This window comes from Oratosquilla oratoria, chromosome 4, assembly GCF_046742065.1.
Source record: "Oratosquilla oratoria isolate Oo_2021 chromosome 4, ASM4674206v1, whole genome shotgun sequence".
Taxonomy (NCBI): Eukaryota; Metazoa; Arthropoda; class Malacostraca; order Stomatopoda; family Squillidae; genus Oratosquilla; species Oratosquilla oratoria.
The window spans coordinates 76,822,505-76,835,254 of NC_134780.1; the positions used below are offsets into that span (position 1 = coordinate 76,822,505).

General features: G+C 41.5%; 1 protein-coding gene across 16 annotated transcripts in view; it reads right to left on the bottom strand.

Moving 5' to 3' along the window:
• Window positions 1–12,750, bottom strand: part of polybromo (protein) — an 86,496-nt gene that overhangs the window by 51,878 nt on the left and 21,868 nt on the right. For 15 of the 16 annotated variants that reach the window (XM_076184411.1, XM_076184413.1, XM_076184410.1 and 12 more), the window contains 7 exons: window positions 12,044–12,223; window positions 10,509–10,667; window positions 8,613–8,806; window positions 7,913–8,069; window positions 7,660–7,749; window positions 6,723–6,899; window positions 3,089–3,220 (listed from right to left, as the gene is read on the bottom strand). In XM_076184411.1, coding sequence (XP_076040526.1) covers window positions 3,089–3,220; window positions 6,723–6,899; window positions 7,660–7,749; window positions 7,913–8,069; window positions 8,613–8,806; window positions 10,509–10,667; window positions 12,044–12,223 — 1,089 coding nt within the window. Of the gene's footprint in view, window positions 1–3,088; window positions 3,221–6,722; window positions 6,900–7,659; window positions 7,750–7,912; window positions 8,070–8,612; window positions 8,807–10,508; window positions 10,668–12,043; window positions 12,224–12,343; window positions 12,442–12,750 lie in introns of those variants that run through there. The other variant, XM_076184415.1, reaches the window with a different exon arrangement.

A 12,750-nucleotide genomic window follows, 5' to 3' on the forward strand; every position in this document is an offset into this window, starting at 1 on the left:
CTGACTGAGGAGGAATGGGAGGGAGTAAAGGATAGAGCAGAGATGGGTGTGGGAGGAGGAATGGGGATGGTTCAAGGAGGGGAGTCTTAAAGTGTGCAAGGATGGTGTGTGGAACAAGAAGGACAGGGGGAAGAAAATAGAAGAAAGGGTGTAGTGAATGGTGGGATGAGGAAACAAAGAAGGGTTGTAGAAGAGAAGAAGCGAGCATTCCACAAGATGGTTACAAAAGAGGACAGGGGAGTCATATGAGACGTACAAAGAAAAGAAAAGAGAAGTAAAGGAGGCAAAGAGGAGAGCAGATGTGAAATGGGGTAGGTGTATGACAAAATTTTGAAAGTAATAAAAATGTTTTGGAAAGAAATTAAGAGAGGAAGAGGAGGCGAATCGAGTAGGGAAGAAAAGGTACAGATGGAGAGATGATAATGGAAGAGATGGCAGTGAGGGGAAGATGGGCAGAATATTTTAGGGAGTTGCTGAATGTGAAGGAGGATAGGGAAGGAAAGATAGCTGCAGTGGGAAATACGAAGAAAATGAGAGTGATGAGTGAGGAGAATGGAGGAGAAATAAGGAAGGATGAGGTGAAGGCAGTTGTAAAGATGATGAAAGCAGGTAAGGCACCTGGTCTGGATGGATGTCATGCAGAATGTCTGAAAAAGGGAGGTTCAGTGATGGTGGACTGGTTGGTGAGGTTATTTAATGTTTGCTGGAGAGAGGGTAGAGTACCGGAGGACTGGAGTAGTGTGCCTGTATAGTTCCTCTGTACAAGGGAAAAGGGGACAAGTGTGAATGTAGTAATTTCAGAGGATTAGCCTGTTGAGTGTAGTAGGGAAGGCTTATGGGAGAATCATAATTAAGAGGATTAGGAGAGGAACAGAAGGAGTAATTGGTGAGGAACAGTGTGGATTTAGAAACAGGTAGAGGTTGTGTAGATCAGATCTTTGTGGTAAGACAGATATGTGAGAAAGCTATAGGAAAGGGGAAGGATGTTTTTTTGGGCTTTTATGGATCTGGAAAAGGCTTATGATAGGGTAGACAGAAAGGCACTGTGGGAGGTTATGTAGATTTTATGGGATAGGACAAAAGCTTCTAGGAGATGTCAAGAGTTTTTACGTGAGTAGTAGAGCTTGTGTTAGGATTAGAAATGGAGAGAGTGAGTGGTTTGAAGTAAAGATGGGACTTCGTCAAGGATTCGTTATGTCGCCCTGGCTGTTCAACTTATACATGGATGGGGTTGTGCGAGAGGTGAATGCTAGGGTTAGTGAGTCAGGGGATTGGAGATGGTTAAAGAAAAAATGGAGAAAAGTGGGAGGTGAGCAGCTGTTGTTTGCGGATGACACTGCGCTTGTGGCAGGGTCAGAGGAGGGATTGAGGAAGCTGGTGGCAGAGTTTGGGAGAGTATGTGATAGAAGAAAGCTAAAGATAAATGTGGGTAAAAGTAAGGTGATGAGATGTACAAGGGGTAAAAGTGGCAGTAGACTGGAAGTGAACATTAAGGGAGAGCGACTGGAGGAAGTGGATAGTTTTAGATACTTGGGTGCAAGTGTAGCAGGAAAAGGTGGAGTGAAGGTGGAGGTAGAATGTAGATTGAGAGAAGCGGGTAAATGCCTTGGTGGTTTAAAGAGTGTAATGAGGAATAGACATTTGGGAATGGATGCGAAGAGGAGACTGTATGAAGGAGTGATTGTGCCAACAGCACTGTATGGGGCAGAAACGTGGAACATAAGAGAAGAAGAGAGAAGGAGTTTGAATGTGTTTGAGATGAGGTGTCTGAGAAGTATGGTGGGGGTTACTAGGCTAGATAGAGTGAGAAATGAGGAGGTGAGGAGGAGAACAGGGGTGAAAAAGGATTTGGGAGATAGGGTTGATGAAAGAATATTAGGATGGTTTGGACACATGGAAAGAATGAGTGAAGAAAGACTAGTAAAAGAGGTATGGAAGGCAGATGTGGAGGGAGTGAACATGTGGGGACGTCCTTGGTTGTGGTGGATGGTTGGGGTGATGGGGGCTTTGGGGAAGAGGGGAATGTCTGTTGAGGAAGGAAGGGAGAGGACGGAAGACAGAGGTGAGTGGAGAATGGTTGTATATGGATGATGTTGTGATTGCATGAGGAGGAATGGGCGGGGGGGTGGGGTAGTATGTGTGAGTAAATTTTGACGCAGCCCGAAGGGATTTCTCCCCGTCCTCGCCTTATATGCAAAGGGGGACGGAGAGGGGGGGGTCGCCGATTAAATGAAGCAGCCTTTGCTGTGGATGTTTACTGTGTCTTGCGACACTGCTTCTGACCCAGGGCGGTGGGCAGGGTGCAGGGATGACCCGTCATCCAGGAGGTGCTCAGTTGAGTGGCTGGGTGGGGGTGTGTGGAGTGTATTTAGGGATGAAATGGGTGGGAGTGTTTTTATGCCTTTCCCTTTTTGGCTACCTCCCTTGGAAGGGGGAAAAAAAGCCTTGGTATATGTATGTATTTAGGTGCGAATGTGGAAGAAAAAGGAGTGGAGGTGGAGGCAGAATGTAGATTGAGAAAAGTGAGTAAATGCCTTGGGGAATTAAAAGTGTAATGAGAAATAGACATTTGGGAATAAATGCTAAGAGGAGATTGTATGAAGGAGAGAAGTATGATAGGGGTTACTAGGCTGGATTGAGTGAGAAATGAGGAGGTGAGGAGATGAACGGGGGTGGGAAAGGAGTTGGGAGATGGGGTTGATGAAATAGTATTGGGATGGTTTGGACACATGGAAAGAATGAGTGAAGAAAGATTAGTAAAAGAGGTGTGGAAGGCAGAAGTAGAAGGAATGAACATGAGGGGGCAACCAAGGATGAGATGGATGGATGGGGTAGAAGAAGCATTGGGAAAGAGGGGAATGTCTGTTGAGGAAGGACAGGAGAAGACTGAAGATAGGGGTGAATAGCCGATGATTGTGTATGGATGATGCTGTGATGCATGAGGGGGAGTGGGTGGTATGTGTGAAAAATAATTTGACAGCTCGAATAGATTTCTCACTATCCCTTTTTTGCATGAGGGGATGAAGAGGGGGTTGCTGATGGGTCATACTTCTACAACATCCCTAACAAAGATTCCTCTAAAACATACCTTGATCTTCTTGAACATTCTATGTTTTGTGTTGTATCGTGATTCACAAACATATACGTCCTCGTTATCGAAGCCCTCAGGCACACTCTTGAAGTAATCTAAACTGGACATGACAAAACATTTTCCCACAACCTGAAACATAAAAGCACACCATCAATGCCTCCTTCTTCTAAGAGCAAGCACCTTTTTCAGTGTAAGAGTGTCTACCACACATGTCAAACTGTTCCGAATGCATCAGAGATGTTCATGAAAATAAATTATTAATCTTATGTCCTTGGCTATTTGAATTTAAGGCACAGGGGCTATTTCATATTTTGCAATAAATAAACAGGTTCACAGATGAGAGATAATATATATATATATATATATATATATATATATTTGGCATAGTCAAAAGCCAAAACGCATTTTCGCACCTCCTGGTGCTTCTTCAGTGGCAACTGCAGTAATGGAGATTCCATGAAGATCAGCAACTTTTATACCTGGAAGGTGGATGGTGATTGGCTGGATTGCTGCAGGTTAGGTACAGTTAGCAATCCAGCCAATCACTATCCACCTTCCAAGTGTAAAGTTCCTGATCTTCATGGAATCTCCATTACTTCAATTGCCACTGAAGAAGCACCAGGAGGTGCAAAAAAGTGTTTGGTTTTCGAATATGCCTATTTCTATCTCATGGCATATGGGGAATTACTTGGAGTCCTGCCTATGGAAGGCAAAGTTGCCTTACAAAAAAGAGAAGACTGACAAAAAGCTTTGTCACAACAAGCTAGCCATTTCATTCAATGAAATATATATATACACACATACATACATATACCAAAAGCTTTTCCCCCTTACATGGGGGGTAGCCAAAAAGAAAAAGGCATAGAAATCACTCCCACCCATTTCATTTCCCATATATTCCACTCCCCTCTACCCTCCTCCCTCCCTCTTATCTTGGCACCTCCTGGATGACGGGTCATCCCTGTATCCTGTCCACTGCCCTGGGTCAGAAGCAGTGTCGCAAGACACAGCACATCCACAGCAAGGCCGCTTCATTAATTCGGTGACCCCCCTTCTCCGTTCCCCCATGTAAGAAAGGAGAAGATGGGGAGAAATCCCTTTGGGCTGCGTCAAATTTTCTTCTCATACATACTTCCTCACCACCTATCCCCCATCCACTCCCCCTCATGCATCACAGCCTAATCTATACACAACCCTTCTCCATTCACCCCTATCTTCTGTCCTCTCCCGTCCTTCCTCTACGGATATTCCTCTCTTTTGTAAAGCCCCTTTCACCCCATCCATCCATCTCATCCTAGGACGGCCCCTCATATTCACTCCTTCCACACTTTAATTAATCTTTCTTCATTCATTCTTTCCATGTGTCCAAACCATCCTAATACTCTTTCATCAACCCTATCTCCCAGCTCCCTTTCCACCCCTGTTCTCCTCCTCACCTCCTCATTTCTCACTCTATCTAGCCTAGTAACCCCTATCATACTTCTCAGACATTTCATCTCAAACACATTCAAACTCCTTCTCTCTTCCTCTCTCATGTTCCATGTTTCTGCCCCGTACATTGCTGTATATATATATATATATATTTATATATATGAGAGGTACAAAGAAAAGTGAAGTAAAGCGTAAGATAAAGGAGGCAAAGAGGAGAGCAGAAGTGAAATGGGGCAAGAATATAACAGATATCTTGAAAGGAATAAAAAGATGTTTTGAAAAGAAATGTTCAACCTTTTATCTCTAATGTAACATAGAATTCTTTGGGATTCTCTTTGGATTTATCAGCGAGGTTCATTTCATATTGTTTTTTTTTTTTGTCTTTTTTTTTTTAAATCTCTATTATTACACAACTTTGATAGTCATTAAGTGCAGCCAAGCTCTTGTATTTCTTATAAGCCTGTCTCTTTTTATCAATACAGGCAGTCCTCGATTTATACGAGTTTATTTTATACGAATTCAGAGTTATAGTGTCTAAAAATAGGGGTTATTCATTACATTGTATGAATTCCTCAGAAATATACGGTTTCAAGCAAGTTAAAATTTGAGCGGCGATTTAGTTCAGAAATGCAGCCACAAGGTGTTGCTAGCTAGCTGTTTCCCGCCAGCCGGGCTAATGGTGACAGATCAGAGGAGAAAGCAACAAAATAGAGGAAAAACATAATGAAATAATTTTGTGTTTAAACTTTTCCCAGTCATTGTCGTTTTTATGTAGTAGCAAGTACAGTTTTTTAATAAAAGCATTAATAAACATGATAGAAATCTGTTTAATGCAAAACATATGCAGTGAAAGATTTATTTCTATGTAGTTGTAAGTACAGTTTTTTAATAAAAACATTAATAAACATAATAGAAATCTGTTTAATGCAAAACGTATGCAGTGAAAGATTATTTTATTTCGAACACATCCTTCAAAGGAGTACTAGGGGGATTGGGTATTCAAAGTCCACAGGGTTGGGTATGAATTCCTTACTTTATACGGTCCCTTCTGGAACGCATCTACTGTATAAATCGAGGACTACCTGTACTTTTTTCCGTTTCTTTTTCAAGCCAATTTCAGCAAGCCTGATTTGGGGGAGTGTTTGTCCTTAAACACAATGTAAGTATGAGTCATCTTAGTAAGTGTATTTTGAAAAATTTCCCATATCTGATCTACAGGTCTTTTGCTTAATTTTGCCTCCCAATATGTAAGCTGAAGCTCCTGACATAGTCCTATGAACTGAGCTTTACTGAACTTGGGTATTTTAGATACACAAGTATCTTTCTTAATTTTTTTTTTAGCAGTTTGAATCTAAGTTGTGATCACTACTTGCAATGGTTTCACCAACTTCATGGGTCATCATGCTTTTGCAGCTAGTGATCAATAGATCAAGTAAATGTCCGTGTTTTGTGGGCTCTTTTATATGTTAAACTATGTAACTGTCACCAAGAAAATCTATCAAGCAACTACCTATATGGCCATGTTCAAGGGTCATCCAATCAATGTCAGTAAAATTGAAATCACCCATTATCAATAAGACCTGGTTGCAGAAACTAGACAGTTCTTGAAATAACAGTTTGTCCTCTGCTAATGATAATATTTTTGGCTCCATAGGGCCCGTTTACCAAACACAGGCAGTGGCAGAAGTGGAAGAGGTGGTACGCTCTTTGGGTTGTGGAAAGGATTCACTCTTCTCACAGAGTGCCCTCTTGAGAAGATGAATTTCCTCCTCACAGATCCTGAGACAGTCCTCCAGGTTCACACAACCTTCACAAGCCATTTTGCTCCTTCGGTAATACAAATGGCAAAGAGAAAATATAAATCAACAAAAGAAAAAGATGTGACTAAAACTAAATACACAAAGCATACTCTGCTTACTTTATTCTACTACTCCTTCCTTTGGAGTACAGTAACAGAATAGTGTTTTGATTCTAAATCACTAGAACACTACATTTTATCTTTTACTTGTAACTGTATAATGCTATACGTATACAAGAAACACAACTCAATCACTTGTTACTATTTGAAGATATATAAACTTCATAGGAAGTAATAAATTCATAAGAGGTATTCACTAGCTGGTGTCTGGCCAGCAAAACGAGTTCACACACACACACATACCTATATTTAGTATTGGGACACCTTTCTTTTAATACTTACATCTTTCAATGGTAAGGGGCTATGTTTATCAGTTTTGAACACTTCTTGTTCGTAGAACTTGCGGGTGGAGACGTGAAAGGTTTCTGGAGGCCGATAATAGTGACATCCATACAACATTTGTTTGCCTTCACTGTTGGTCCACAGTCGTTCAATGTGTACAATGGGATATTCAGTATTCTGTGTGTATGAAAATAATATCATAAAGTGTGAGGAATACATTAATTATGATTCTTCCATTCATTTATTATTATATAATTTCTCAAGTCTTTATTCCCAATCACATGAAACTACTTCACCATTCAATAGCAAAGAGGGGTTCCCTCAACTGGACAATTTTGTCTGACTTACATATAGTACACAACAAAGACCTTTTCCCCTTTGAATGAGGAATAGCCAAATCAGAAATGATACAGAAGAAAGTTACCATCTATAGGTTGAGATAGGTTATAACCTTAAATCTTTTACAGCCCAAGAGGATGAATTCATCCTTAATTAACAGCTTTATCTGGCTGTACAAGGGGAAGGGGAGTTGAGACCTTCAGCTAACTACATCATATCTTCCAATATATCATAAATTGGCAAATGCCAATTCAATTCTATATATCAAGAGATTCTTCCCCTTGATAAGGGAAGTAGTTAGCCATGGTATGCACTCACTCCCACCCATTCCAATTCTAATTGTATTCTGTCCTGGGGGTGGGTGGCACCAATCTAGGGGCAAGATTGGTGTCCCCAACTATAACTCTCATTTGAAGTACATTACAGAAAACAGAATGTGTACCAATATGTAAATATTCTACCTTATCTCCTGTATCGACGTACAGGACCCCATGGAGTGCCACTTGCTTCTAGGGGCAAGATTGGTGTCTCCAACTATAACTCTCATTTGAAGTACATTACAGAAAACAGAATGTGTACCAATATATATATATCTTACCTTATCTCCTGTATCGACGTACACAAAATCACCCACATAATACTTGATTTGGTTATGACTCATAGAGCTGTTGGCACCTTCGGTTACAGGCTGTATGGTATCCAAAATAAATCAGTATTAATAATTATTACATGAAAGGTTTAATTATGTTGCAAAAAATAGAAATAAATAAAATGAATTAATAAAATAAAATACATAAATATATTATATCAAATTATCAGCATGAAAACTTTCAATACAACCAATCAAAAACCTTTGAATCTTCATCAGGGACATCCATGGAAGTATCATTTCCATCTTCAACAGTCCCTTGGCTGCCCTGAGCCTTATTAAGCTGTTGGTTGAACTCAGCATCAGTGTAACTGAGGGCTGGGGACTGAAGAATTGACCCATTGTTGCACAGTTCATCTCTGCAATACCAATACCAACATTAGAAAAAAAAAATCTCATAAAATCTATCCCTAACAGACTGAGAACCAAGAGAGATTTATACATACAGTAAATTACCTTTTATCCCTTAAGCGGTCCATACACGATCAATTATATTGTGCAATTTCATTGTCAATACTATGAATTGACAATTAAATTGACTGCGTATGGGCGATATATCGCCCATACACGGTCAATTTAATTGTCAATTCAGAGTATTGACAATGAAATTGCGCAATATAATTGATCGTGTATGGGCCGCTTTAGAAGAGAGGTGACTAGCCAAGGCATGCACACACTCTTTATCCATCTCACATCCATCCAGCATCCACTTGTATTTGCTTTTATGCTCCTTGAGGATAATGGGCCATCCTTGTCCCCTCCTCATTGAGTAGTGAGTATTCAATTTTGAGTACTGAGGACCCTTGGTAGCTAGCTGAGGGATACCATGATGTGGATGCATAGTTGATAAATAACAGAATCTTCAACATCTTATGCCACAAACTGTCTACACTCAAACTTACCTGACTTTTAGATATTCTGTCTGCAGTGTTATGGAGTCTTGATATGTTTGAGAATCCATTTTCGACAGTCGTCGTACCCGTTCCAATACGGAGAAAAGGTCATCTTGGAAATGGTCAAGCCTCTTGTACAATCCCTTGTCCAAACGCCTTTTCATTATGTCAAACGATATAACTCGTGTTCTTCTGACCTCATTCTGAAATGGGGAAAAAAAAAAAAAAAATCTTATAAATACCATCATATATTCCTAACTGACAGTGCTTTCCACGATTATGTATACACCAAAGGCTTTTCCCCCTCATAAAGGGGATGGCCGAGTCAAACCATTCACTCACCCTAAACCCAACACACACACAGAGCCCATGCGTTATCTTTCCCATTTTGGCACCTTGTGAACAAAGGGTCATCCCTGTCCTTTGACATACTGCTCAGGTCAGAGGCAATGCAGCAAAACACAGCTGGAACTAATCTATCCTCACCACTTCCTTATCATTTTTCCCTACATATTTCCTCCTTTGTCCCACAAACTGGCCTGGGTCAAAATCAATGCATGAAGACACATCCTATCCATAGCATGCTCGCTTCCCGTAATCAATAACCCCCTCCCTTCTCTGTCCCTTCATATAGAAAAAGATACATACATATACCAAGGCTTTTTCCCCCCTACAAGGGAGGTAGCCAAAAAGAAAAAGGCATAAAATCATTCCACTCCCCTCCACCCTCCCTCCCATCTTAGCACCTCCTGGATGATGGGTCATACCTGCACCTTGTCCACTGCCCTGGATCAGAGGCAGTGCCGCAAGACACAGCACATCCACAGCAAGGCCGCTTCATTAAATTGGCGACCTCCCCTCTCCGTCCATGCATAAAAGGAGAAGACTGGGAGAAATCCCTTCGGGCTGCGTCAAATTTTGCTCACACATACTCCCTCACCCCCTATCCTCACCACCCATTCCACCTCATGCATCACATCATCATCCATATACAACCATTCTCCATTCACCCCTGTCTTCTGTCCTCTCCCGTCCTTCCTCAACAGACATTCCCCTCTTCCCCAAAGCCCCCTTCACCCCATCCATCTATCTCATCCTAGGATGGATGGATGGGGTGAAGGGGGCTTTGGGGAAGAGGGGAATGTCTGTTGAGGAAGGACGGGAGAGGACAGAAGACAAGGGTGAATGGAGAATGGTTGTATATGGATGATGTTATGATGCATGAGGTGGAATGGGTGGGGGGATGAGGGGTGATAAGAAAAGGTAAATGGTACAAATGGACAAAAATTGACAGAAGAGGAGGGTAAGGGGAAGATGTTAAATGTGGAGGACAGGGATTGGTGATAGCAGTGGGAGGTACTAAGAAAATTACACTAATCGCAGAGTAGAATGGAGTAGAAATGAGATGAGGTGCAAGTAGTTTTGAAAATGATGAGAGCAGGTAAGACTCCTGGGTTAGATGGGTGTCATGCTTAGTGTCTGAAGAAGGGAGGTATGGTAATAGTCAACTGGTTGGTGAGGTTATGTGTCTGTATAAGGGAGGTAAAGTGCTGGAGGACTGGGAGAATGCCTGTATAGTTTCACTTTACAAGGGAAAAGGGGACAAATGAGAGTAGTCATTTTAGAGGGATCAGTTTGTTGAGTGTAGTTGGGAAAGCTTATCCTGTCTTAGCCTCCTTTTATGACCCGAGTGGAAAAGCTAGGTGGCAGTATTCTTACTTCCCCCTACCACAGGGAACAGGAGAGAGAAAAGAAAGGCAAGAGAGTGACAGGGAGTGAGAGAGTGAGAGGTGCACATATGCATTTTAACATCTAAACTCACATAACATTCTACAAATTTTAATGGGCAAATTACAAGTCAAGTATGTTCAACTTTATCAAATGATATAATAATCAATTACTCACCCCATCATTATCTGGCAAGTCAGAAAATGATCCTGCTGTATATCGTCCATTTTCATCTTCATGGTTGAAAACACTGATGAACAAAGACATAAGGAGCTCCTGGACAAGACCCACAACATGCGGAACTCCGTCCTCATCTGTGCTGAGCTCCAAGCGTTTCTTCAAAATACAAAAGAAAACTTTAATGTAACCTATCTTATTATTTGGAATGTGCATACTATATCTACATACATACATGTACCAAGGCTTTTTCCCCCTTACAAGGGAGGTAGCCAAAAAGGAAAAGGCATAAAATCATTCCCACCCATTCCATCCCTGAATACACTCAACACCCCTCCACCCTCCCTCTCATGACGAGTCATCCCTGCACCTTGTCCACTGCCCTGGGTCAGAAGCAGTGTCGCAAGACACAGCACATCCACAGCAAGGCCACTTCATTAAATCAGCGACCCCCCCTCTCCGTCCCCCCAATAAAGGAGAGGACGGGGAGAAATCCCTTCGGTCTGCGTCAAAATTTGCTCACACATACTACCTCACCCCCCATTACACCTCTGCATCACAACATCATCCATATACAACCATTCTCCATTCACCCCTGTCTTCTGTCCTCTCCTGTCCTTCCTCAACAGACATTTCCCTCTTTCCCAAAGCCCCCTTCACCCTATCCATCCATCTCATCCTAGGACGTCCCTTCATGTTCACTCCCTCCACATCTGCCTTCCATACCTCTTTTACTAGTCTTTCTTCACTCATTCTTTCCATGTGTCCAAACCATCCTAATACTCTTTCATCAACCCTATCTCCCAACCCACTTTCCACCCCTGTTCTCCTCCTCACCTCCTCATTTCTCACTCTATCCAGCCTAGTAACCCCCATCATACTTCTCAGACACCTCATCTCAAACACATTCAAACTCCTTCTCTCTTCTTCTCTTATGTTCCATGTTTCTGCCCCCATACAGTGCTGTTGGCACAATCACTCCTTCATACAGTCTCCTTTTAGCATCCATTCCCAAATGTCTGTTCCTCATTACACTTTTTAATCCACCAAGGCATTTATTAGCTTCTCTCAATCTACATTCTACCTCCACCTTCACTCCACCTTTTCCTGCCATATTTGCACCCAAGTATCTAAAACTATCCACTTCCTCCAGTCGCTCTCCCTTAATGCTCACTTCCAGACTACTGCCACTTTCACCCCTTGTACATCTCATCACCTTACTTTTACCCACATTCATCTTCAGCTTTCTTCTATCACACACTCTCCCAAACTTTGTCACCAACTTCCTCAATCCCTCCATACTATATCTAAAATATAAAAAATATTTGGTTTTTACATTAATGAAACTTACGTCTTCACACACAATATTTGACTAGTTTAACTAGGTTCTACACATCAGGTTAAAATCCTAAAGATGATTATTTTCATACACTGGTAAGACTGGAAAAAATAGACATATAAATAAATGAATATGATAAGTAAACAATACAAGAACACAGTGTGTTTATCCTTATACTAATGGAGCTTTATCATACCTGCAGAGCTAATCTTTGTAATGTGAGAGCATCCCTATATATCTGAGATTCAGGTTCATTGTATCTGCAGGCATTCTGGAACATCAGAGTAAGGTCCTGAAGGATGTCATCTAGGTGGTTGTAAGTGGCACTCTTCCACCTGTGCAGTATCTTCTCGAGGTCAATAGGTTCCTTGATGACCTTTAAGAAAAAAAATAGAGGGAGGTTTAGTTTTCCATGGATACATTATTACTCACAATATGACTCCATAGTGTGATTATAAGCTTGCCTCTATGCTTTCAATGGAAATTATATTCCTACCCAGTTGTTAACTAACAGGATAGAGGTGTTCTGTCTTGTTGCACTACTTCAGACCCGAGCAGCGGGTACATGACAGGGATGACCCATCGTCCACATGGAGCTAAGATAAAACGGACAACAAATGGGTGATGGGCGAGAATGGGCTGGGTGAAGGGTGGATGTATACCATGGTTGGGCCTTAGAAGGAGGAAAAGCCTTCTGGTATATGTATGAATGTATGTATTGTTGTTGTCCTAGACGTTTCAGATGTATGTTTGAAATTTTGTCCATACCTTCTACATGAGATTTTCTATTTACTTTTAACTGTGTTTGTTACATCTGATGACTAATTACTTGGGTTCTGGTTGGATCCCTCCCAGACCTTCGAATGCCTAGAAACACGGTGAAAACATTCTTCTTCCCCAATC